This window comes from Daldinia childiae, assembly GCF_008694065.1.
Source record: "Daldinia childiae strain JS-1345 chromosome Unknown Scaffold1, whole genome shotgun sequence".
Taxonomy (NCBI): domain Eukaryota; kingdom Fungi; phylum Ascomycota; class Sordariomycetes; order Xylariales; family Hypoxylaceae; genus Daldinia; species Daldinia childiae.
In genome coordinates, this window is record NW_022984642.1 from 2,931,204 (window position 1) to 2,958,055 (window position 26,852).

The 26,852-nt window shown below is 47.9% G+C and overlaps 6 protein-coding genes across 7 annotated transcripts; 3 read left to right on the forward strand and 3 right to left on the reverse strand.

Moving 5' to 3' along the window:
- Positions 1-1,440: 1,440 nt before the first annotated feature.
- GL218_00765 (uncharacterized protein) lies at positions 1,441-2,396 on the forward strand (the record flags this gene model as incomplete). The annotated part of the gene is made up of 2 exons (XM_033577200.1): positions 1,441-1,714; positions 1,771-2,396. 2 exons carry the CDS (start codon positions 1,441-1,443, stop codon positions 2,394-2,396), a joined length of 900 nt encoding a protein of 299 aa, XP_033441464.1.
- A 427-nt stretch (positions 2,397-2,823) lies between these two features.
- On the reverse strand, positions 2,824-6,456 carry GL218_00766 (putative MFS-type transporter C16A3.17c; the record flags this gene model as incomplete). The annotated part of the gene is made up of 10 exons (XM_033577201.1): positions 2,824-3,465; positions 4,333-4,428; positions 4,482-4,529; positions 4,581-4,801; positions 4,854-5,045; positions 5,096-5,153; positions 5,225-5,263; positions 5,315-6,135; positions 6,197-6,234; positions 6,290-6,456. The coding sequence occupies 10 exons, from the start codon at positions 6,454-6,456 to the stop codon at positions 2,824-2,826; spliced, it is 2,322 nt and encodes a 773-aa protein (XP_033441467.1).
- Positions 6,457-9,955: 3,499 nt separating this feature from the next.
- On the forward strand, positions 9,956-12,638 carry GL218_00767 (putative mitochondrial carnitine O-acetyltransferase; the record flags this gene model as incomplete). Its single annotated transcript, XM_033577202.1, has 5 exons — positions 9,956-10,358; positions 10,415-11,572; positions 11,641-12,127; positions 12,189-12,421; positions 12,487-12,638. The coding sequence occupies 5 exons, from the start codon at positions 9,956-9,958 to the stop codon at positions 12,636-12,638; spliced, it is 2,433 nt and encodes an 810-aa protein (XP_033441466.1).
- Positions 12,639-13,423: 785 nt separating this feature from the next.
- GL218_00768 (uncharacterized protein) lies at positions 13,424-14,847 on the reverse strand (the record flags this gene model as incomplete). The annotated part of the gene is made up of 3 exons (XM_033577203.1): positions 13,424-14,333; positions 14,384-14,570; positions 14,625-14,847. The coding sequence occupies 3 exons, from the start codon at positions 14,845-14,847 to the stop codon at positions 13,424-13,426; spliced, it is 1,320 nt and encodes a 439-aa protein (XP_033441459.1).
- A 1,705-nt stretch (positions 14,848-16,552) lies between these two features.
- On the forward strand, positions 16,553-18,086 carry GL218_00769 (DNA repair protein rhp57; the record flags this gene model as incomplete). Of its 2 annotated transcripts, XM_033577205.1 has the most annotated exons (3): positions 16,553-16,682; positions 16,736-17,713; positions 17,761-18,086. In XM_033577205.1, 3 exons carry the CDS (start codon positions 16,553-16,555, stop codon positions 18,084-18,086), a joined length of 1,434 nt encoding a protein of 477 aa, XP_033441458.1. The 2 variants fall into 2 exon arrangements, with proteins under 2 accessions (XP_033441458.1, XP_033441457.1); XM_033577204.1 differs by lacking the exon at positions 17,761-18,086 and having other exon boundaries at positions 16,736-17,745.
- A 456-nt stretch (positions 18,087-18,542) lies between these two features.
- GL218_00770 (DNA-directed RNA polymerase III subunit RPC2) lies at positions 18,543-22,137 on the reverse strand (the record flags this gene model as incomplete). Its single annotated transcript, XM_033577206.1, has 4 exons — positions 18,543-19,693; positions 19,867-21,854; positions 21,931-21,943; positions 22,011-22,137. The coding sequence occupies 4 exons, from the start codon at positions 22,135-22,137 to the stop codon at positions 18,543-18,545; spliced, it is 3,279 nt and encodes a 1,092-aa protein (XP_033441991.1).
- Between the last annotated feature and the right edge of the window lie 4,715 nt (positions 22,138-26,852).

Genomic DNA, 26,852 nt, shown 5'->3' on the forward strand with positions numbered 1-26,852 from the left:
TGGGCGACTTATTTTTACTATAAGGGGCGTACATACTACTCAGGATTCATCTTGACGGGGATGAGTGCGCTGCCTTAACAAGACAACAAGGTAGTCTAATGGATCAAATAGGCGCTGATAAGCAAGTTGAAGTCGATGGACAATGTTAGGTTAGATTTAATGTAGATGAGTGCGATGTGCGAAGGAAAACGGCTCTTCGGACGATGTAAAAGAAGAGAACAGTCGTTAGCGTTGATGATGTAGAAAGAGAATTAATGAGACAAGTTGTAGGCTGCTGCGTCAAGGAACGTCAAGGGCCACCTGCATTCACCGTCAACTGCCCTGTGCACACTGAGATAGAATAGGACCGGGGGACTCAGATAGGCTAAGACTAATAATTATTGGCGTGCTACAATTGCCAGCTGCTTACATAGTATGTACCTAATGTACATAACATACTTACATAAAGTCGGCAAGTCGGTCTAACCACCGGATCTAATGATCTAATCACGAGGCAAAAGCCCCCTTTAAACTAAGGTAATACATTACAATGTACATAAATATATGAAAAAGACATTCATGTTACACCTGACACCTGCAAGCTGATGATTGGCAAGTGTTAATCTACACCACCTAATTGTATCGCATTCGACTCTAGTATCCTTTAATGTTTCGTTTAACTTTTTACGACAAAGGATGTTTCAACCATTCATCCACGAACACTTGTGCACGATACCTTTATTGCAAACGACGTATTCATATTTATGCAATATTATGTACAATATATTGGGTTAATAAGAGCTCTTAATCAATATAGCGATAAAGAAAGAATTTCCAAGGCTTCTAAGGTTCGATAAAGATAATGTCGGTAAGATCCGGTCAAGTACCACTAACCAACTTTTTCCATGACTTTTCCATGACTTTTCCATATCATCATTGATCATTTTACGGATATATTCTAGAACGTCCGCCCGGGTATCAGCGATACATAATTATTTCGTACAGGTGATCAGCCGAGAAACCCATCTTAGAAAGGAAAAAAAAAGAAAAAAAAGAAAAGCAATGACCAGAAACATCAGCTGAATTAAGTGAGGGTTCGGTGGGTTCCGGGCTGAGAAACAGCTCTGAAAGCCAAAAACCAACCCCTGCAGCCCTGTACTCCCACATATTCGGTATACTTTTAGTGGAACCCCGCTATGCTTCGGCCTACCGGTACCGGGTACTACCATACTTAAAATTCGACTTGGAAGCCGAAGCTTCACTTACATCATACTAAAATTCCTAAGAAATCAGTAATAAACTTACGGCTATGTATTTCTACATGCTTTTTTACCCACACGTGAGCCTCTACGAGCCTATAGTTAGGTAGTTAGATACCTTTTCTCAACTCAGACTAGTACTCTCAAGGCGAATTGATGCGTCTGTAAGCTTATCGAAAGCTGCCATCGAGGCCTCAGATACATGTCCCTCCCAGCCAGCGTCGCTATTCGAGCGCAGTCCAACACCGCAAGCTCAAAAACTGCGTTGCGCGTCCTCACACCCGCTATTTACGCTACCTCCTCGCCTACACCATGTCCTGCCACGCCGACCATAGCGTCAAAACATCCTCCTACCACAGCCCACCTCTCACCACATCAGAGCCTACCCCCAATATGGTTCAATTCTTCGTTCCCACGTTTCGGACCCGGTGATTCGCGCGGACCGGAAGACGAACGGAAAGTCAAGCTAGGGAAGAGTACGACTTTGTTTCCCATATTTAACCTATGCGAGCTAGGCTAACTTCGTCTCTAGCACTGCGCATTCTTCAAGAACGACTTCCTACTTTACTGCAATCTCCACTGCCGCAGGAGATCCTATCGCCTCATATCTCTCTCCACCTATTTCCTTCGACACATCCATACCTCCCTACAGTATCCGGCCGAGTTGCATATATAGCAGCATTATGGACGTCCCCACTAGCATGGAATCGAGTTCCCATAATCGGTAATGTCAAGCTAGAGATACTCTCAGAACGAATGGTTAGCCAGCCATTCTACTCCTCCCCAAAACGATCCGAAGCATACGGCGAACAATTGGTGGTTAAATGGAGGACGGCAGATGGCAAGCCAAAAAGCCCTAATCCAACCGTAACAGAAGAGGGCGAGCAAAGGCTCGACGATACCCTCAGAGGCACACAGGCCATAGGCGAGAAAAAAGCATTCACCGGATTATTCATCTTCGAGTTCGACAAAGAGGGCCGAGTTATAAGTCACACGATCGAGCACGTAGACGAGCACGGGGAATGGGAAAGGGGCCTAGGCGCTAAAGTCGTAGGTCTAACAGATTGGCTACTAGGAGGTATTAAAGGCCGCCCAGACGACAGCGGTGCCCCTGCACTATGCAGAGTTATGAACAAACGAGAAAAAGACCAGCGGTAAAGTAAAAACGGCCATAGATTCGAGTTTAACGACTAGAACTACGAATTTTGGAGGAGATGTATAATGTAAATATGTACCATACATGTCGTTCTGGTAATAGCCAGTCACCACTCAACCGAAGAGGGCAGTGTATATAAATCATGTAATCGTATTGTATCACATGAATATGTTTTATGAATATGAATATTCAATATTGTCTAGTGAGGATACTGCCACGGTCGAGTCGTAGCAGACCTAGTCGGCCTCGCGATAAGTTCTGGCAGTTCCGCCTCCGGGACCAATTCGAACTGCGCATTCGCCAACGCCGACGTACCCCTATACCAATCCCTCCAGATCCTCTGCACAATATTCCCCTCATCCCCCGGCCTATTCTTAAAGCTACTCCCTATTTCAGCCTCCGGACGCACCAACGGCCCTTCCCCTCCTATCAGTAAATGCGTAAACTCGTCCCTCGGCACAACCGCAACCAACACCCTCCCCCCCTCGATCCGCGCGAACCGATCCACAACATGGAACAGCGCCCCGAAAATGTGCTGCGACCCACCTCCCCGTACCGCAGGGCGCCGAACGCAACCGCCAGCCGCCGTACCCGCAGCGCCTCTTCGCGCCGCAGGAAATACGCCATCGCGCTGTTGAACCCGTAGCTGTCGCACGGCTCCAGCTCGCCGACAAGATACAACGCGTCCCGCTCGTAGTCGAACCAGACGCGCGGCCGCGACCACGATGCCGCTGCCGACGCTGTACTCGTAGACGTCGCGCTCCCGTGCGACGGGGAGTTGGCGACGAAGACGTACGGGACTTTCCACGCGAACGCGGGTTCGTAGCGCGACAGCGCTAGCGCGCGGGCCTCGTGGTTGACGAGCAGGAGAGCGGGCACGGCGCTCGGGGGCGGGACCTGCAGGTCGGGGAACGAGGGCCATGGGGACGGGGGCTCGTCGTCGTCGTCGGCATCGTCTGGTGGCGGGGCGTCGTCGTCGATGCAGGCTACTGCTACGATGCGCGGCGCTAACAGGTACTCCCAGATCTTGAGGCGTAGCTCGGGCGGCAGGAGGGGAACTGGGGGAACGTGCTGCGGTGCGCGTGGTGGCCGGCGTGGGTGAGGGCTTGGGCGCGCGCGGCGTCCTGGCCGTCGCTTATGGTGCGGAATTCGAGGCGGAAACGCGGGCGTGGTGGGGGTGAGGATGAGGATGAGGGTGCCATTGCGGCGGGTTGGGTTGGGGGGTAGTTTAATGAGTAAGTGAGCCAGTGAGTGACGTTTCGATCTCACTTACTACCTCTTAGTCGCAAAGAGCTCTCTTCTACTAATTTGATACCTGCGACACTAGTAGTTGCGATATACGTTAGGTAAGTTTGTTCCCCGCGTTCGTATTATTCATGTGTCTAAGCGCAAGACCAATGATGCAGTTATTAGTATTGCTTAGTGAGTTTTGAGTCTAAAGTTGTGAGACAAGAGAATAGCGGGGGATAGGTAGTAGGTAGTAGGTACATCCCGAGCTTTACATGTCTAACCTAGCTCCTTACTCCCATGCGTTTAAACTTCTATACTCGTCATATATATTTTTATGCAATTATAACTTCACTATTACATTAGCTCTCAGGATTCATCTATTCCATCTTAATTATAAAATTATTTGGGACAGCGTAATGGTACTAATGCATATACACAGACTCTTCGTTTATATTCGTAAAAATCTACCTTGGTGATATTTTCCTAAATCTATACATCTAATCATGTATCCAAGCATCTCTTCATTTTTATAAAAACCAAACCGTTTCGATTTAAAGGGTATCATAATATAGCAAATAACTCTCCATCTCACCCTTAACTCATGTGCTTCATCATAGGCTGCTGGTCCGACCTCCTGTTCCCAAACTCTACGCTTTTCTCTGGGTCACTCTTTCCGTATATCAGAGAGAGCAAGTAGCTTCCATGCACCAGATGATCACCCGAGGCTTCGGCCTTAGCAGCCTCAGCACCGTCGGTTTTCTTGATAATGGTTACATTGCCTAGACACGCTGATACGAGTACGCACTGTTTGATTTGTTAGTACTGTAATATGAATATAGGTGAATATCACAACTTACAAGAACCATAAATGGAGTCAGTGCGACGAATGCCCAAGTAATTCCATTCTACCCAAGGCGTTAGTCAATTTAACTAGAATAGTGATTATAGGGACTTACCTTGACGCCCTCAATAACGTGGGCTTTTATCTCATCTGGGAGCTTGTGCAAAGCGTCGTAGTCATTCTGGAAAGGGGAATCCTTCGAGATGCCTGATGTGTTATTGAAAACAGCGGACATGATAGTAAGAGCCAATGTGCCTCCGAATGTCGTAGCAACAGCCATTACAGAAATCACTGTTGCGACGTGGTCCGGGAAGAACCCGATGGCGTGGAGACTGCCTGTTATGAGTTAGAGGATGGGTTGCCTTATTATAAAGGAGTATCTACTCACAAGGCATAAATCGTAGGCCTGTACCTGCGCCGGTGAGGGCCATCATGCCGTATATAGTGGCCGAGTGCTCGAAATATAGAGCGTACGCCATCATACCGACGCCGATGGCCTCTATTACGGAGCCGAGGAATAGGGGTAGGAATGTTTGACGAGGCCAGACATTGCAGAAGTACATCGAGAGGTATACACCGACTACAAAGGTTAGCCATATAGTTCAGAATAGGGGGGCTACTTTAACCAACCTCCAAGCCCTGGCGTATAATACAATAACTGAACGCCGGCCTTATCAGAAAGAAAGCCCTATAAATTATGTTAGCAATTTTATATAAACAAACATAATACTGAGCCATCCTAGCCCACATAAATCTTACCTTAACAATTGTGAAGTAAATGTCGACGAAGTAAAGAACCTATACAGTTTAGCAAGTTAGTTTTGCTTCTAGATATGGTAATTTACTTACACTATACATAGCCATCCCCGTGGCGAAGTTGATGTAGGATAAGAGGCTAATATTTCGGTTCTTCATAATGTTCCAAGGCAACATGGGCCGCTGGGACGACAACTTCAACGACAATGCACCGCCTGGGGCCATGGAGTATTCGTAGTAAAGCCAAGCGCCCGCTAGCAGGGTACCGACGATGAGAGGAACAAGTACCGCAGCATCGTTCCAATCGTAAGTTGCACCACCCCACGTCAAGGCCAGGATTATGAGACCAAATCCGAACAGAAATAGAAGCTGTCCGCCGATATCAAGAGTCATAATGCGCCTGGCGAATTTCTGTCGATGACCGGTCTCGTTCTCATCTAATTCGGGGATCGGTTGCGGCCCTAGGAGGTCGTTCCGAAGGAAGAAAAAGATGACCAAGATGCCGACGAAAGCAATAGGCAGGTTGATCCCGAAGCACCACCACCGTCCAGTGGCCGCAGTGAGGTAACCGCCAATGACGGGGCCGAGCCCATAACATAAGCCCCCTACTAGTGAGAAGAGACTCCAGTTCTTCGCATTCTCTTCCAAAGACACCTTATCTGCCAATATAGCACGAATGATTGTGTTAAGCCCCGCACAGGCAATACCTTGGAGAGCTCGACCGAGGAGGAAAGCGCCGAAAGCAGTCGTTGGGGCACCGGTGCATAAGGCGCTGCCGACTAACATGATGAAGGAGCACATCTGGAGAGACCAATGTCGTCCGAATATATCGGCCATCTGTGCCCAGAAGGGTATGAATGCGGCCGAAGTCAGGTTGAAGGCTGAGATGATCCAGTTGAGTTGGGCGATTTCGCCTGAAGTTATGTTAGTCTGAACTCTTGAACCACTTCAGCAGTTGTGGAGATAGTCTCATACCGAAGTCTGCAGCAATCCATGGCAAAGCACTAGCGACACTATTATACAGGTCAGTCTCATTATACTCGGATGATTTAATGTAGCTTGTCGTACATGGTTACGTCGAGTGCTTGAAGAGCATAAGGCATGAGTAGACATAGCACAAGTTTCCATCGATACTTGGAAGCCTCTCGCTTCTCGGCCTTGCATTGGAGACAGCTCCCGGGTTGAAAAGCCTCCTCTATGGGTTGGGTATTTAGTTCGTCTTGCTCGATATTCATCTCGTGTATACATGGTGTTATCGGTTTGTGCTGTTGTTTATCATCCTTCTTCGATTTGAAGGCTCGGGTTAATAGATCGATCAACATAATGGTCAGATATCTCTATACAAGGCAATATGTTCAAAAAAATGTCTTAAATTTAACAATTATCTAACATTTCGAAGGAAAACTAAGTGAAGCGACCCTATTGTCATATATACCCCCAACAACGCGAATCAGCGGCACAGCACCTTGACGGAGGACAACTATCATAGCTTGCATCCACGGTCCTGTCTTGAGTATTTGGAATCCAAAGTTCGCATTCGCAAGCTGTTGGTAGAAAATAAATAAAAGATGAGACTATTCATAGGGCAAAGGTGGATAATCCGCCTTAGGTAGCATTGTCGGCATTAACGACAACGGTCTTTTTTACTGGAATAGGTAGAGAACCTGGGGAGCCTGGGCGCGTTTGAGTGGTCAACACGTCATATAATCGGATTGCTTACCTAAAAGATGCGTCTATCAGCTTTAAGCGAGTCCGAGGACGTGGAGATCCGAGCAGAAAATAGAAACTTGAGCCTCACCCTAATTTTTTTAAAACATCCACCAAGAACCCCAGAGTGGCAGAGTAATCCGAATTGACACTTGGTTTTCTGGTTGTGGCTATGTTAGTTACCTCTATTATCTCCTTAACTAGCACAAAACTCCGAAGATGGATATCTCCCCTTTTTAATTATGTAAGGTTCAACCTCATTTTAACATAATAGGAAAAGTTTTGCGAGCGGTGCGAACAACAGATATAGTTAACCCTTGTGCAACAGTGCTGAAAATACTGGAGGTGTATGGTCCATCGACTCCCCGCTTACCTAATATTAGGTCCTATACTAAATTAGGCCCACTTCGGATTCGCTTCCACCTTTCAATAAAACCTCTCAGCTTCTCTCAGCTAAAGGGCAAGTGCAAATGTCGAATTACGACTAAGCTCGCATTAGTAATATCATTTCTGCGTAGTTCCTGCATTGCATGTTCATACTATGAAAATTTATACTTTTAAGATAGCAATAAATAAATATTATTATGAGACCTCATAGTTGAGCTCCTTTCAAGTGGTAACATATAATCTTGTCATACCTTATCCTCATTCAATTCACTTTCGAAGTAAGCCTTTAAGAGTTCTTCTAAAGTACGCCATTAGTATTAGCTTCATACTTCCAATATTATTTCAGATCTAAGCCGACAGTCTCGTCGGATGAACTCAAGCACCTAACCTAGTCTTTACAAGCACTCAGCTACAATATTGATTTTAGCAATCCAGAACCGCAGATTTCTAAGTCTTCCCGTTGGATAACATAAGCCTACTTTGCTACTACAAGACTTGGCTTATATCAAGTATACACATCGAAACGCCACCCCGCTCGCCCACAAAGACGAAATCACCGAGAGATAACCGGGAAGTACTGAAAAAAGGGAACTGCTTTTAGTATCACCTACAAATATTTAATTCCCCGCGATACGCATTAGCTATACCATTCGACGAATCACGTCGGCTCCCGGAACGGCTAATATCTCTGTTCCACGAGCGATTGCCGTGCCGCCTCCAAATACTCACGGCCCTTTATCTATTTGTAAGATACCGAAGCAATGATAAGCAAACAACTGTAGATCGGGGCGGGACCTTTCTAGCGTCCGGAAGCTATCGTTAGGATCGTCAGGTGCGGGGGTTCCCGTCCATTTGCCCGGGATTCGACTAAGCCTATCCCATCCTATCCGAATTCGAATACCAGCACATCGGTTTGCTTCTTGAAGAAGCACTCATCCGACCGAAACACGATCAAACATTCGGATCGAGGTGTAGGTAGATATCGAACCTATAGGGCTTGCTTGTCCTCGGGTATAAGATATGGGCTGTTGTTTTTCCTCTTTGACGAGGTTGTGCTCAAGGTTGTTGACTCTCCAATCTTGCTGACATCTCGCCTATCTAAGCCAGATTCACATGCATTTCTCCTAGCACGCGTTGCAGCCTTGCACGTCGTCATTTACCCTCGTGCGCACCAATAATAGCTTGGCTCTTATAGTAGGGAGCATTCTCGAATAACTGTAAGGAAGAGCGAAAACAGGTTGTTACTACTTTAAGGATTCCGGGGTCCCAAGCAACTTAATACTGCAGAGCGCGCAGCTATTTACTCCGCTTTTTCTCCTTTTAGGATCCCTGGGCTGTCTAGGTACAGCTCTGCATCGTCAGCTGAGGTCACATTGGTCACGTTCCTCAAGGTCTATGCCCGTTTTATATCAATATATCTCACTACTATAAACGAGACGACCTCAGTCGCTTAGCCGATAGATGAACCAGATCCGTCATCCTCGGTTTTTATTCGAATCGCGATTAACGAAGAGAGCAGCACGTCTTTTCCTTCGCAAGAACGTTACCAAAATCCTTTAGATTACGGTACGTAGTAGAACACTTTCTCTTTTCGAGGTAGATTGCTTTAGCGCGACCCCATTCCGATCCGAATCCACGAGCACGAGGGCTTTAAGGCCGCCTTTCCCCCGATTGCCCAACCAGATTTCATCCACTTGTCCGAAGTCTACCCCACGACCTAGACTTGTCCTTTGAGCTCTTTACACTACACTTGCGACTTGCGCCAGGCTGACCCCGTGGGGATGGTTACTTGTCAGTCGTCATTGCGACAGGCTAGGAAGGTATCTCTGGTGGGTTCTCGAATTATGTACCCTTCTCTATCTTGTTCGAGCTCTGACCTCATCTCTTTGCCTGTCCTGTGCCTAGCCATTTTTGGTATCATTGTTACTATTCGGTGTAGTCCCTGCGTGACGTTCTAGTAGATACAAGTACTAATACAAATTCTAGAGAAAGCAACCCGTGACATATTACAATATTTCTTACTATTGAGTTATTTCATTAATACAAATCTACTTTACAATAACGCCTTAAGGTCGCATATACAACCCGTCCGGGCGGTTCGCTAGACCCGCTGTCCTGGTTGGAGGTATGTGAGATTCCGTTTCATCTCTAGTACCTTTACCCAGAACTCTCGGCAGTTTATCCTATTTCTCCATTCATGTTATATTGTCGGTCCTGCGGATGAGTATCTAGTTCAGTTTATTACACTACGACCAATCATGTCCCTTTCTTTACGCAAAGGATGTGCCACCAACTAGCAGCTCCATTCACACATGTGATAGCGAACTATATGCAATTGGGTTGGCATCCTAGGACTTGGGTCTCTGGTCGTGGATCCACCCCTGGCTTATTCATTGAAGACTCTTGTCTCATACTCGGCCTCCGGGTTGATTTATAGCTTCTATCCCCCTTCGATACCTTTCCCTCGTTATTATATGACACTACTTTACCCTTTCCCTTGTCAGGGCATATCTCAAGTGTGATGCCACCCTATTGTTTTCAGGACTGTCATTACTTTTACCGCACAGCCTTGCGCGGCCTGAATATCAATACTTGTGTCTCGCCTTTATATACCTAATCTGCTAGAAGTTAGCTGACATTATGCCTACTCAAGTTCGTATTTTTGCTATGCCAAAGTCTCTTGGCGAGACTCTTAGTGGCAGCTCATCAACACCTACGCCTTCTTCTACCCAAGAACGCAAAAACGAGAGGCCGGCGAGTCCTGAACTCAGGGGCCGAGTTCCAATAATGGAGACGATACCAGAGAGGCCCAAGGAAGGCGGAATTACGTTTGCTCATCAAGATAGTTTGCCTAAGCTACCTATACCGGACCTAGAACAAACGTGCAAGAAGTACCTAGCCGCACTGAAGCCACTGCAAGGACCCAGAGAGCATTCCGAAACGAAGCTCGCTATCCAAGAGTTCTTGAAGAAAGATGGTCCAGAACTTCAGAGGAAATTACAAGAGTATGCAATCGGAAAAACCAGTTATATAGAACAATTCTGTAAGTTGACTCTTATTGTATGGCTGTCACCTTTACTAACGGTTACTATACATAAGGGTATGATTCGTACCTAAATTTCGATAATCCTGTCGTCCTAAACCTGAACCCTTTTTTCTTATTAGAGGATGACCCCACGCCTGCGAGGAATAACCAGGTTACTCGTGCTGCATCCCTCGTCGTATCTGCGCTAGAATTTGTGCGAGCAGTACGCCGAGAGGAATTGCCACCGGATACAGTTAAAGGCATACCGCTAGATATGTATCAATATTCACGGCTCTTTGGCACTGCTCGTGTACCGACTGAAAATGGCTGCCAAATCGAACAGGACCCTGAATCTAAGCACGTTGTTGTATTATGCCACGGCCAATTCTACTGGTTTGACGTACTAGATGACAACTCGGACCTTATTATGAGCGAAAGAGATATTTCGATCAATCTCCAAACAATAATAGACGATGCAGCTCAAACGCCCATCCAGGAAGCCGCCAAAGGGGCTCTTGGAATTCTAAGCACAGAAAATCGAAAGATCTGGTCTGGGTTAAGGGATGTTCTTACTAAGGAGGAGGGGTCCAATAACGCAGACTGTCTCGGTATTGTCGACTCGGCTTTATTTGTGTTATGTCTCGACTACACGGAGCCCTCTACGGCAGCTGCACTGTGCCAGAATATGCTTTGCGGTACGAACGACGTAGTGAAGGGAGTACAAATTGGCACTTGCATAAATAGATGGTACGATAAACTTCAGATCATTGTGTGCAAAAACGGAAGTGCGGGTATCAATTTTGAGCATACCGGCGTTGATGGTCACACCGTACTTCGATTCGCCAGTGACCTTTACACAGACACCATATTACGCTTCGCAAGGACTATCAATGGCCAAGCCCCCAGTCTCTGGAAAACGGCAAGTCCGGACCCGTCGAAGCGTGATCCGGAGAGTTTTGGGGACGTTACCACGACTCCTCATAAATTAGAATGGGACATATCACCAGAGCTTAATATTGCTATACGGTTTGCCGAAACTCGACTTGCAGATCTCATCAGCCAGAACGAATTTGAATGCCTGGACTTCAGCGCTTACGGTAAGAATTATATCACCTCTGCAGGCTTTTCTCCAGATGCTTTTGTCCAGATGGCCTTCCAAGCAGCCTACTATGGGCTATATGGGCGAGTCGAATGCACTTACGAGCCAGCCATGACCAAGGCCTACCTCCACGGTAGGACCGAGGCTGTTAGGACCGTATCAGAGGAGGCGGTGTGAATTTTGTTCAGGCGTTTTGGGCAGATAATCCTGCGGAGGCGAAAGTAGAGGCTCTACGTAAAGCATGCCAGCAGCATGTTAACGCCACTAAGGAATGTTCGAAAGGACGGGGTTGCGATCGGCATTTATACGCCTTATTCTGTGTGTGGCAAAGGTTTCTAGACGGAGATAGTCGTTCGGGTAGTAGCCTGGGGTACTCGAGCCCAATGGAAACTGGCTCGGAGCAAGGCACCGAGTCCGCGGTTGGCAGTCCTGGCAAAGAATCCGTACTATCGAACAACGAAGATTTGCGAATGCGGCAGCGCGGTGATAGCATTAACTCGCGATTTGCAGATCAACAAGTACCAGCTATCTTCGCGGACCAGGGATGGGACAAACTAAACAACACGATCTTATCAACCTCCAACTGCGGGAACCCATCGCTACGACAATTCGGGTTCGGACCGACATCGGGCGGCGGTTTCGGCATCGGATACATTATCAAAGAAGAGGGCATTAATATGCGTGTCGAGTAAACACCGTCAGACGAAGCGGTTCGTGGACACGCTTGAAAGCTATCTCCTAGAGATTAGGCGAATACTACGTATCACGAATAGACGTGGCACGACTTCACGGCAAACGCGCGCTCGGGAAATCGACCCGGATAAGCCGCGCACGGGACATCACCATCGTCCGAACAAAACCCGCGGCCGCATGATTACTGGGGCGGATAGCTTGCGCGCGCTAGCAGCTCGGTCGTCGACCGGGACGAGGAGTCCGACGGAAGAGAGTTTGATGATGAGCGAGGATGATGAGTTGGGCGGCTGTAAGTTTTCTTTTCCCTAGTTCCTCTGGTGTCTTAGATGATTAGGACTAATATAATACATATAGACGGCTTCTTCGACGCGGGCATGCTTTTACAAGCGCTTAAAGCACGCGGTGAAGCGCTCGACCAACAGAATGAGACCAAGGCATCAGATCGGGCGGCGGCGAACGCGCGTAGGAGAGAGATTGGGAAGAAGTTGCGGCTTGTTGAGTATTGACTAGTGCGGTAACCCCCTAAGAGCTTAGAGGGGATGTAAGTAGGTGGTGTGGCGTGTTGTATATAGGTACATACAATACTCAGCGAGTGGGTGTTTGTTAAGGATATATGGGAGCGTAGGAGAGTATGAGAAGAAAAGAAAGCGGAATATGTATTTTGTTGCTTTGATCCTAGTTGTATCTAGCGTAGTTGGCTGCATGTGCTTTCGTAGTGTATAAAATTACTCGTTGAATATTATTTACTTCTTGCTTGTGTCTATATCTCTTAAGCAGGTATTATGTTTTAGATATCATGGTAGGTATATGAGTCGGTGATGAATGTCTAAGTACTTAGGCTAGGCTAGGTTGATGTATAACATTTACAGCATTATATATAGTTATATAGTAACCTGGTAGTACGGCTTCGCGGCTAGCAATAGCGGTATATGACGACTTATACACGTAATTCTATTCCGTATAAGCAGAAATAGATATGGAAGTAATAAACAACATCGAGCATGATTAAGTTAAAATAGGTAGGTAAATATATACTCCTCCAGCCACTAAATCCCACCCAATATCATTCATGCAAGACCCAAACCCATTATCAAGCATCTCATTTCACAGACCACGTTTCCGCATTTACCTGTTATTATATATCCGACCGGGTGCAAAGCTTAAAAACTCCGCAATGCAAATGCCGCGTGATCCCATTACGAACTACGAACTGGTAAAAATGTGTATATATATATAGCTTAACCTAACCCATGCCTCTCTTCCCTACCCCTACCCCACGCTACAACCCTCCTTAGTTCCCTAACTCGTGCAGTTGTCCGTGGTGATTATCGTTGTAATTCCGTTCGCCGACGACATTTCCGCCGGCCTCGTGTACGGTAGGCGGGACGTTGGGGACGGGAGAGGGTTGCTGGCCCGGGTAGGGCTGGTTGGGCTGCCAGCCGGAGTTGATGGTTGAAGTCGGGCTTGTGGGTTGTAGGCTTTGCCTGTTGTCCGTGAACTGGGAGTTGACGGGACTGGTCGAGTCGTTTCGGTCGGGAAGCTGGGCGGGTGCGACGGCGGCGAATCCGCCGGGCTTGTTCTGGTCGGCGTAGTATGGCTGTTGAGGGTATCCGGGAGGCGGGGGTGAGTATTGCTGGCTGTAGTGCGGGTTGTAAGGTTGTTGGTAGCCAGCGGCGCCTGCTGCTGGTTGCGTTGGCGGCATACCGGGACCAGCGCCTTGTTGCATTTGGGCGGCGGGAGGCTGGGCAGTAATATCGCGCTTCTTCTTATTATTGTGACGGATGAGGAAGAAGATTCCGAGGCCGATTAAAGCTAGTCCGGCAACTCCTCCTACGACACCACCAGCAATAGCTCCTACATTTGTCGAAGACTTCGAGGAGCTTGAGTTTGAGCTTGAGTTTGAAGAACCCCCGTCCTCACTATCCGCCGGTGTAGTCGCACCTGCAGAGCCTGCACTTGACGTTCGACTATCATTACTATCATCATCGTCGCTGCTGGTCTCAGTTGCAGACGGAAACGGGGTTGTTGCGACTGATTCGTCCAGTGTGATAACAACGGGAGTGAAAGTCCGGCCATCTGTTTCACCGTGCCACGTAGTGTATAGTTGCTGCGGCGTCGAGTCTGACAGGGTATCACAGTAATAATCGACGATACCATTAAAGAACGTAACGGTACCGCAATACGGAGCGGAACTTCTCGTACTGCCAGATCATGAGTATTTTATAGCAGTTATCAGTAGTGTGAAACTTACCACTTTACGGTGTAGGTATCTTGAATACACCCATTGTCACACGCGCTCGAGTACACGAAATCCATGTAATCGATACATGCAGCTCGAAGACCACAACCGTCACCATCACAACAGGCGACAGCGCCGTATGTCGATGTGGTGACTAGGGCGCAAGTTACATCCGCGCCGTTGCAGCTGTATACAGCGCCTACGGTGATAATTAGTTAGGCAGTCATTTTTAGATGGGTATAAGATTCATTACCAGGTCGTCCATCGAAGTATCCGCATGTGTTGTCAGGTCCTATAAGGACGGTCTGTCCGTTTTGTCTCTTGGCCAATTCCTGAATACTAGGGGGTAAGGTGATCTTGGGAGACTGGAAGGTTGGATCCGGCTTGGACGCCTGAGTTGGCTCGGGATGGGTTTTATCGAGAGCTAAGGCCTGAACGGCAGTGACTAACGCCGCGATGGATAGGAGGCTCGCCATTTTGGTATGCTAAAGTCGACGCAACTGTAGGAACTGAACGTCTGGCTCTCCCAGGTCGAATGTATCGGAATTCTACTCGACTACGGGATGTTACAGAGAACGACGGTTACCTACGGGAAGAGAGACGAAAAGAGAGAAAGGCATAACGCGAACGCGGGTGTAGGGCGCCCACGTCCTCTTATTAAGAGCGAGGACCTTGGTCGAGATTGGTACAGTGTATTACCTCCCAATAGTGGCAATCAGAGGGTCCATCGTCCCAGTCTAGACAAGCGACATCCCGCACTCGTAGTTTTCTCACTGGCTTGAGATGGAAGAGACCCATTCAGCCTTGAGCCATACCTATTCTCGCATGGGGGAGATTAACTAGCAAGGATAAAGGGATTCATAACCAATAGTGATATAGCAACGTTAGAGATGGCTTGCAGAAGCTGAAAGCCTTGAAGGGCTTTCGGTGGCTACGCCAAGAAGCTATACTCGATAGCTCTCCGCGAGACCTCTTGACAGACTTGGTTTTTTTTTCTCATATGAGCTTAGTAAAGCGGAGCGAGCTGAAATCCATAACGTTTATCAAAGATGTGGCAGGGCTCGACCAGCATCGGCATCGATAGGCAATGCTTCACTTCTCGCAAACAAAGCCGAGATGATCTTCGAGAGGATCCAGAGCATTCTCACCACATGGGAAATCCATGAGAGACCCATGCATTTAGGTGCCCGGTTTGTATGTTTGTGCAGTCCAATGTTACACTGCGGCTGAAAATAGACAGCCATTGTAAATATTTTGCAATTTTCAGCTCCCTTTCCTTCCATCTTCGCCATTTCGTTGGACAGAAGATGCAGAAGATGCAGAAGATGGGTATGTTGAAAGCCGAGTGTGGATACTGTTCCTTATGTCTAGTAGATATTGTCTACCGACGGACTCTTTATCTCATTATGGTTAGGTACCTAAGATATGCCATCGAATAGCGTGGATGAGCATTCACGCTAGGTACCACGTACGAAGCAAACATTTACATAGTAACTTAGGTAGGTATTTCTTCAAACTGCAGTGGGCCTAAAGATCCTTGTTAAATATGACCGAGTCTCAAATAAATAAAGGAAAGTCTGCAAGTGCTAGTATTTGTAATTTCTACCCGAATACTTTTTTATGTTGTACCATAGTAAGTGTCAATACGCAAACATGAAATGAAATCGTGTAGTTAATCATTGTTGAATTTTGGATTGTAAAAGTCCCAAAAGATCCCGATGAATTAATTGTATAAGACCACGTGCGGGATAGAGGGGATATTACCTAAACGATGTTTACTAACACAAATGAGGCAGACTTAGGCGATAATCCACTTCCACTGGTTAGCGGTCAGTTTAAGCCTACGAAGGGTATGATTTGAAATCGGGATGCTACCTGCCCCTAGTAACAACCCCAATCCATGCATCTAGGAAGTAGCTACATACTACCTACCAGCCTATTAACCCTAAACCCCGCCTAAAATAAACCTTAGGTACTTCATTACCTAAACTTTCTCCCTTATCTTGAACCTTTCCTTTCCTATACCGAGGTCACCTGATATCGTGAGACCACGGGTACTAACCCAAACATTCGGTGGTGGACGATTTTCCAAGGGCAGACCGCGGTTCGGTCGGATCGGCTAAAAAGGGCACTGGATAGTGAGATGCAAGTGCAAATACAAATGCCCGGACCCCGAGCCCCATGACAGATCTGTCGCGGATCCTGCCGGACTTCCCAATCGGCCGGTACGCGAATCTGCTGCCCGCCATCGAGAAGCACGGCTTAACTACCGCCGACCTGCTCACTCTTCAGATCCCCGACATCGGCAAGCGTACTCAGCTACCGCGCTCCTTGACATTAAGCGTTTATGTGCCGCTGTACTAGACGCCCTGCATGTTGACCTCGGTGTTTCCGAGAAGCAGAAGCAACAGCAGCAGAAGAAGCCGGGAAATGGTGTTAATAATAATGACGAGGCGAAAAGAGGTCCTACCAGCGTCTTAAGACAAACCGGCTCCGAGCTCCTAGCCAAACCTTGGAATTCCATTAGCACTCTAGATGATGATCTGGACCGTGCTCTTGGCGGCGGCATCCCTACCGGATATATCACCGAGATCACGGGCGAAAGCGGCGCCGGCAAGACGCAATTCCTCCTAACGCTGCTCCTCGCCTGCCAACTCCCACCGCCCCGAGGTCTCGGCCGTCCCGCATTGTACATCTCCACCGAAGCACCGCTCTCGACCCAACGATTATCTCAAATGCTCGCCAACCACCCCTATCTGCGCACCCTGCCCCCAACCGAGCGCCCGACTCTTGACGGCATCGTAGGCACCATGACTCCGGACCTCGAGTCGCAAGACCACATCCTGAGCTTCCAAGTCCCGGTCGAAGTATCCCGGCGCAACGTAGGCCTCCTGATCCTGGACTCCGTCGCGGCCAACTACCGCGCGGAATTCGAGCGCGGCTCCGGCAGCGGCGCGAAAGGCGGCGCTAATCTCGCCGCCCGCAGCCACGAGCTCGTGCGCTTAGGCCAGCAACTGCACGATCTAGCGCGGAGACACGACCTCGCCGTCGTGGTAGCGAACCAGGTCGCAGACCGCTTTGCCGGGCCTGCTAAGAGCAGTGTTCCGCTACCATTTTCGCTACCCCGCGTGTCGCAAGAAAGCCCCCTAGCAAACCGAAGCAGAGGATGGCCCGCGGCGCCGCTGCCGCTGCAGCTCTCCGGCCTGGAGCCCCCTAGCAGCGGCACGGCGGAGCTGCTGCGCTCCAGCATGCCGGAGCCACCGCCCGAGGAAGCCCCCCCCCCGCAGCCCTGCTCCTCGACCACCAGCAGCGGTGGTTCACGGGCTGGGGCGACGAGCACCCGTATCCCTTCGGCAGCGGCGATCATAACCTAAAGACGCCCAGCCTAGGCCTGATCTGGTCGACGCAGATCGCGGCGCGGCTGGCGCTGTTCAAGAGGCCGGTCTACGGGCGGAAGGAAGTACTCGACGACGAGGACGGGGAGACCACGACCATGCTGCGCAATTGGAGGAGGTGGATGAAAGTCGTTTTCGCGCCGCATGTGCCGGGGACGGGGCCGGGTCTAGATGGGGCAGTGGAGTTCGAGGTTACGATGGGGGGGTTGCGGGGTGTGGATAGGAGAAAGAAGAATGGCAAAGGGAAGGGGAAGGGGAAGGGGAAGCAGGAAGATGGGGAGGAAAAGGAAGAGGAAGAGGAAGAGGGAATAGAGGCGTGAGGATGAATATACAGCCTGGGTTTGTGTATATCATACGGATGAATTCAGAGACTCTTGGCATATATAAGCCTTACTGCAGTAAATAAATAAATTGCACACATATCACTTCAAATAAGAGCCATCTATGTAACTATACCCGTTGCAATTTTTCTTTGGAATCATTAGCACGATTTTCAGAGTGGATAGGTATTTAATAACTACGCTCACGTTCACCAAAAGAGTTCTCTTATAAACAATATAATTACCCGCAATTTTTATATGATCTCGGCTACCCCCTTCATCATACAAGTTTTATTTCATACATAACTACATGAATGATTCCAAGCCAGCCAGCCAATGCCACGCCAACAATAAAAAAGTACGCCGCCCAATGCATATAAGTAATATCTTGCAATCGCAGCTGTAATTTTCCACTCCATTCCATATTATCTCTATGTACCTAATGTACCTATTCCCCTACCTCGGGTGCGGAAACTCGTCTTCCAACTGTAGTCGCACGCCAACATTCATGCTGATGAGCTCCTGTATGAGCAACTTGGCGGCATACGGCATAGTCATGCGCGCGACCTCGCGGCTGCTGTGGCACGTGCTACAGTAGCCTTTGTACCCGAACAAGCCGCACCGCTCGCAGATGTCGATCTCCGTCGCGTCGGAGCTGATCATTAGGCGTTCGAGGAGGAGCTGCGAGGCGCCGTACGCGATGAGACAATCGCGTTCCATTTCGCCGAGACGCAGACCGCCGTCTCGGGAACGACCTTCGGTAGGTTGGCGGGTGAGGATGGCGCGGGGTCCGCGCGAGCGGGAGTGCATCTTGTCTTGGACCATGTGCTTCAGTCGTTGGTAGAAGATGGGTCCATTGAAGATGTAAGCCTGGAGTGGCTCGCCTGTTATTCCCGAGGTGAAGTAATCTTTGCCTTCCCAAGAGAACCCGGCATCAACTAGTTCTCTGCTCATGGCCTCGAGGGGATGAGACCTGAAGGCATCGCCATATCCGTAGTCCTTACGCCCCTTGACTATCGAGGCTTTTCCTGTTAGGCATTCTAGTAACTTGCCGACTGTCATACGAGACGGGAAACCGTGAGGGTTCATGATGATATCAGGTACGAGGCCTGAATCCGAGAACGGCAGATCTTCCTGGTCCACAATGATTCCAACAACACCTTTCTGACCGTGCCTAGATGAAAACTTGTCGCCTAATTCCGGTCTTCTGGTCTGTCTCGTTTGGACCTTGATGAGCTGTGTCTCTCTCTCGGTCTGCGTAACCATAACTTTGTCAATGTAAGCTGGATCTGAGAGTCGGTACGATAACGGTGTTTCGCGGTACTCTTGGGTCCTATGGCCTACTCCGACAACTGGTGCTATGTCTACCGGGCTCTCCTTTTTGATGAGTATGTCACCATTACTGACGGGGTATCCTACATCGGCCAACCCGTCATTGGAGAGCGCATTATACTTGGATTGAGTTTCATCCTTGTCACCGATCCTTTCTCGGCTTCCATTGGCATATTTTTGAAGATCCGCCGTGTATTTTCGAAACACCTGGACTCGTCCAAATCCACGATCACAGGATGCCTTGTTCAGAACAAGGGCATCTTCAATATCGTAACCTGAATACGACATGACGACAACAGTCGCATTTTGCCCGGCAGGCAACTTGTCGTAGTGAATAAGCTCGATGGTCTTACTGATGACCATTGGACGTTGGGGTAGACCATAGTGTATAAGAGGGTGTCGATGCGGTTGAATTGATTGTAAGCAATAGCTCCGATGGCTTGTTTACCCATAGCACATTGATACGTATTTCTGGGGGATTGGTTGTGATGAGGGAATGGAATTAAGCCGGCCACAGCGCCAAGTATCGTGAATGGCTCGATTTCCAGATGTGTTGTCGCCTTCGTGATATCTTTTTCATAGAGCGCTACTAGCGTATCATTCTCTTCGTTGACGTCGAGGTACTCGACAATGCCTTGCTTCAGAAAGTCATCAAACGTGATCTTTCCAGCTTGTAGCAATCTAAGATGACTCTCCTTTATTCTCGACTCGCCGTTCTTCACAATAATGTACGGTCGACAGATACGTCCTTCATCGGTTGCGATATGCACAGCTGAGAGATGAGCGTTGACGTTAATGCCGACAAATGGAGATATCCACCCTCGTCGTCTCATAGTGCGGAATTTAGCTGCAAACCGCTTTGGGTATCGGGATAGAGCAAATGGAGTACCGTTGATATGGACGATATACGTACCCTTCCTATGCATCTGAGCACCGGAGAAGCATCGGAGCGGCTCAACCCCAGAGTCCAATGTGAACACCATCTTTTTAACAGGTTCTTCATCCACGTTGGTTGTGATATGCGTCATGAGGGCCAAGTTTTTAATTAAACCACATGCCTCACCTTCGGGTGTATCAGACGGACAAAGCATACCCCACTGTGACGGCTGTAGAGCACGAGGACCACTGACTTTCCTCGTCTTTTCGAATTGACTGCTTATACGAGTCATCATTCCGAGGGCGCTGATGTAGCTGAGACGGCTCAGAACGTGTGTTACACCGGCACGGTCCATCTTAAATCGCTTCACGCTCCAATTTCCAGTTTGAATAGCACGGTTCATACCTTCAGTGATGTGCTTTCCTTGAGCACCAACCTGTACCAGAGGATCTACGGCGATTGCCCGATTTTGCTTCCTAAGGGAGTGCTCAACGTTGAACTTGAGCTGAGTCATGAAATTCTTGAATAAATCCTCGAAGAGCAAAGACAGAAGTTGTCCTGCCAACTCAAGTCGCTTGTTCCCCACGAAATCACGATCGTCGACAAGCTTAGGGTTGTAGTGGGCCATAAGTACTCGACGGACCATGAGAGCGATATAGATAGCTTTTGGATAAAAGTCTAGACCCTCGACTGGTATGTGAGCAATAATGAGGTTAGCTAAGGCATCGAGACCTTCCTCGATGGTACTACGCCGAGCTTGTGGCGGTCCTCCGGGCTGTTTTGCTCGGCCGCCCATCTTCACTCTTGCTCCGATATAATCTAAAGCTTGCTGCTGAGTAAATACACCAACTCTGGTTGCTTCCTCGAAATTAACAGCAAAATCATCCTGGAACCTTCCATCAGAGCCAGTAACGAGCTCCATGATCTCGTAGTCCGTGAGACCACCAAGAGCTTTAAGGATGATAACTATAGGTATAGCTTCGACGAGAACGTTATGCTGAAGAACAATGCGATCCTTCTTTAGGGTAACGTATGTTTTGGACTTTCTCTCGTGCGTAGAGCTCGTTACTGAAGCCGTGATTATGCTATTCTTTTCATCTGCCTCGACAATGACTCGGTTCTTACTTAGCTGCTCTTGGACGAGAATAACCTTTTCCGTGCCGTTGATGATGAAATATCCGCCAGGATCAAGGGGACATTCGTTCATAAGCTCCATCTGGGCATTGTTTGCGCCGTATAGCCGGCATTTGTTGCTCCGCAACATAACGGGCATACGAGCAAGCTCGACATTGCGACGGATAATCTTCTGCTTCTCTCGTGTGTACGCAATGTCCACAAGAATCTTAGCAGAGTAAGTGATATCCCGTAGGCGGCATTCCATAGGAGTGATATCATTTTCGACCCTATATTCACTGAAGTCGGAACGATCCGGAGGTGCAACCCGAATATCTATAAATTCGATCCAAAAGCTACTGTCAACATCGCTTCTGAGCGTGCGGTTGGCCTTGACAATTTCTTTAATTTCATGATCCACGAAGAAATTGTAGGAGTCTATATGTCTAAGCCAATTAATTAGTATTAACCAGCCGTATATACCGTATATACCGTATATAATAACCACCAGACGAAACGTACTGTTTAACTAAACCTAATAAAATAATGATATTAGCGTACTGGAAATGCCTGTTTGGTCATCATGCAGATCGTATACATACCTTTGACCTTCAAAAAAGCTGGAAGTAGTTGATTTTTATCGTCAACAGTTGAAATAGGGTCTGTCAACTTCTTTCCGTTGTAAAAAGGCTCTAACAGAGCCTCAAATCCGTCATCTATATAAGGCATTTTGACGGCCAAGCATTTTCATATATTGGCGGCTATGTGATAAATGATTGTGAGATGACTCTAAAAATTTCAGCCTCCTTAATGAAGAGCTCGTCGCGTGTGGCGGCGGGCGGCCTTGTCCCTGTCCTGTCCCCCACCAAAGAAAAAAAAAAAGGAGGGGCCACCATTAAGAGGTACATAGGTACCTAACACTTGGACCCCAAAATCTTACATAAGCGCACGATGACATAAGATTCTTAGATTGAGCTTCCATTCTATTAGCATTAGTGTACTTAATGTACCCAAGTACCGCGAATAGGATCTTGTCTCTAAATTATAGCCCAGGTCGAACAAATCGAAGCTTTCTAAATTATGGAACTATATGTAGCTAAATCAATCCATGGATGACTCCACGGGGAAAGAGCTGATGAGACAAATAGATACGACCCGGGGACTTTTTTAACGTCTCACCTAATGATATCAATCCGAAAATCCACATACTTTGGTATCTCCATGTTCCGATGGGCTTAATATAATTTGAAATAATACTAGGAACTATATTGAGGAACCGGGGAATATTATTTTTCTACGTCAGCACATATACGCGTACTGACCTCAATGTCGTCACGCTTATCAAGGTCTATCTCGGTACTCATTCGAGTCACCACGATGGGACCTTTCTCTCCGCCCAACCTCCACGCTTCCATGCAAGCTTCCTATTTGGAAATCATCTCTATTTTTACCCAAAGGCTGTCCTCCCTTTCGACAGCTACCAGGGACATGCATGTGTAAAGAATCCAATGGGCGGGTAGACGGGGTTTGGCCGAACGCCAAGAACCAAGCTCACCCATATAATGAGCCATTTGAACCCCTCTTTACCCCTCCATCAACTTCGTCCGTACAGTTACTGCCCCTCGTCTTAACCACCTCTGCAGCTTGTCTTGCATAATTCACTGCAGGAGATAGTACGCTGTGCTGGCAGATCGATCCGTCATGCATTGGTCTGTGAAGCCGCCTCATCCTCTCAGGTTGGATGTGGAAACAGGGAAGATTTCGCTATATTCTATATGTAAAGTAACTGGAAAAAGAGCAATAGTACGACTATGCAGCTGTTTCGTCATATCTCGAGTGGCCGTCTAATAAGAAGCATGTATAGAAGAGGGGCCTGTAGGCGAGGGTATTTGGTGAGTATGTATTCCAATGCCCAGAAAAAGTTGCAGCATGTCGCTGGGCTTGTTTTGGATCGTCAATGTGCCTACCTAATACACCGTTGTTAGTAATCTCATCAACTTCCTCAAGCTTGTTCCAGACCTCGATCCGTAGCGAGGATCGCCCTAAATTCGCATCTGGACCCTTCGTATTGTTAAATCTCTTACTCGTGCCCACAAATCTGTATTTTGATTATAGAACTGCACTTGGAAGATAAAGAAACACTAATGAGATATATCTTATAACTAAGATAGTGATACATATTAGTGTTTATAGGAAAGTTTACGTTGGCTCACCTGGGTCCAGCATATGCAAGCCACAGAACGCACATCGTGATCCAGAGTATCCGGGGAAAAAGGCTATTTCTCTCCCGGGGCTGGCTGGTTGGGTGACGTGCAGGCTCGCTAGGGCAGGTTATAGATGCTCCGTGTGTGGACAAAAGTCGGTGAGCCGAACAAGGATAGGTTTACTTTGCGTAGCCGCCCAAACCTTTATCGAGGTCGTTATGCTTGTACATAAGTAAGAGTACATAGCCAAAGGCTCGCTGTCCCATCGTATGTAACAATGCGAATAATAGTCTACTTTAGACGATCTCGTTGTCGCCACTAGGGCGGTCATAGTTGAAAACTACTAGTTGAGAGCCACGTTTGGAGAGCAACTCGGAATTGGTGATCGCCGCGCTGTGTGGGTTGGAAAAACCATGCTCTTTAGCTCTGCTTACGGCCTCAAATCTGTTTGACAATGCAACGGATGCCAGTGACAATCTTGACGGCTACAAAAGGAAATAGGGCAGAAGACGCACACGGAGTACCTAAGTAGGAAATAGGAAATGGGATCGAGAAGGCAACGTTCATCTTAACAGGGGTCTATCAGTATTGAGCCGCGCTAAGAGCCCATTAAGATCAAGAAAGTCTAGGCTCGATCCGAAACCTTAAGGAGAAAGGACTCTAGTAAAGCAAGGAGCGGGCGTATGTGACGGTTGGCAGACTACGCTCCGGCAATATGTGAAAGTGGCGTTTCATGGCGAGGTGCTCGTAAATAGCTAAGAACCGACGCCGCTCCTATCCCCGGAGCAAGCGCCGGGAGGGGCTTGGCTCGGAAGAAATAGCCTCTGCAACAGAATATTCTGATGAATGTCGAGCAATGTCTCAGAATTCACCAGATGGCGCTGTTAGCCCACATCTGTATTGGATGCGGGTCCTTCGAGAGTATTCGATCACGTATATACTCTTCGACTGGTACCCCCAACCGGATAAACAACCATCCACTCCTGTCGGGCTAGTATAAGGTACTTAGAAAAGTATAGGGAAAACGCTCGTAAATTCGAGACCCTTAGAGATCCTTTGCTAAGAGACCTATGAGATGCCGCCTGCAAGCAAACTGGTATCAAACGTGGGTAAGGCGTCCATCCAACCAGAGCTTATTGATGCACATCCCCAATTTATACTTGCATGCATGCCGTCCCTGTGGAGCTTGTTAAACCGGGAGACAGAGCATACATATACCGTCTGGTGATACTGATGTAGATGTAGGCGTAGGCTTATGTGCCTTTGGCTGCAGGACGGCATTGGATAACCGGACGGATACAAAAAACGGATGGGTGAATCATCCAACACATGGAGTTGGGCTGAATTGATTCCTCGAGTCCAAACACATCTAGATGTATCCCTACGGTCCTACACGCGATAGACAAAAGTCTTATCGTTGTATATAGGTTCGGATTCGTGATGTTTGCAGCTCAAATATTCCCCGCACCAAACTGAAGATCGACGAAATGTGAACAGTCCGCATATCGGCCATGGCTTATGCTGGTGTTTGAAGCCAGAAACTTGGGCTGCACCGGTTTGTTCAATAGCTCTTGGTGTCAGGTAAAGTTCCGCTCACCGCTCCCCTCTGGTTTGAACAAGCTGTTTCCAGCTACATACCAATCTCGGCCGCTAGCGACGCCAGGGGTAACCAGGTAGCTAGGATAGCTACTTAAAAGGGTTTATCAGTATTGAATACCGTCACAATAAAACGGTCACGTACACACCTACTTAGTAGGAAGGGCGCTATAGGTTTTTTCTACCTACCTAGGTGCCTAATATGAGTATTCTTATTGGAAATCCGACTTACTTACCTTAGGTAGCGTCGTAAATAGGAACAATCGTAGACAATTGAACCTATGCAGGAGGTTGAATAAAAATCATTAGTACCAAGGCCGTCTCCAACCGTCTCGATTTGAGTAGCCGGGCTGAACCCCAGCTCCACCCTTCTGGTTCCTATGTAAGTCTTTAGTTATTATGTAGAGTTCGCAACCAGCGCCGCCGCGATCGAGTTCTCTAGATTGGAGGGAAACAAAGGAGGGAAGGCCCTGAGAATGAGTGGATGAAGTCAATCCATCGAACGATCTAAGAAACTGCTTTTACCTATCAAGTAGGTAATTGCCTACTTAGGTAGTCCGTAGCCATAACCGTAGCCATAGATCAATATATTCCGATGTTCTCTCATCTCATCCTATCCCACCTTTTTTATACTACAATCGCTTTGTTGCTCTCTTGTAAGCGTATCGATTGGTGCTCTTGGAATATACAACGTTTCTCCAGAATAGTCATTCTGCGTATGTACCTAGTCGCGGCTTGCCACTTATTAGTCGATATACGCGCAAGTAAGTAAATAGTTAGGTAGCACACACACACTATGTAACTAGAAGAAAATAAGCATAAGAGCTTGCCAGCGACAAGATTCTTTCGATGAAACGCAAGCATCGAGGTAGGTATGTGGTAAGCACGAAGAATGGTAGCAATACGCTGCGACTACCTAGTCTGCTAATCTGCGTGTCTGCTAGTACACGTAGCGTTAAAGCATCAGGCCCTTAGCTCTAGGAAAACGGACAGGGACCAGGGGTTTGTGAGTGCAGGAGGGGCCAATCTGTACTACACGAGACATGGAGACGCCCGCTCTTGCCCACCGTAATCCACCATCTCGCATGTATTTGTCTTGTACTTCCTTCGAGATGTAGCCCTGAAGGACCATAGTGTACAATACATACCACATACCTACAGCACTGAGTGATGTATTTATTCTAGGCTGTAGGTTATAGGTTGGTTATAGGTTGTAAGTTGTACCACCAAACAAGACCTCGACCAGGGGGGTGGGAAGGAGACAAGACGCAGGACTTCTCACACTGGGGAACAAGATTGACTGAAGAAGGAAAGAGGGTTGGTTGCGTCTTTGTCCTAATTCCATCTAAGCTCCCTGTGCCTCGTCCACTTACAGACTTGGAGACTTGCAGCAATTGAAACATTTGAATCTCCTTCTCTTCGCACAACTCCACACTCTTTTATTATTATTTGCATTTTGCGACTTGCAACCCTTTCTTTTCTTTCCGTGCTGCGCTGCCGCTCCTGGCTCTCCAGGGCTGCATTTTGCGTTGTGTGTGTGCTATAGTTGTTCTCATCAAAGGTGAGTGAGTCTAACCTATATTGTCAATAGCCGAAGACAACCCTCTCTCCAACCCCCCATTAAGACATCGTCAAGTCAACCTA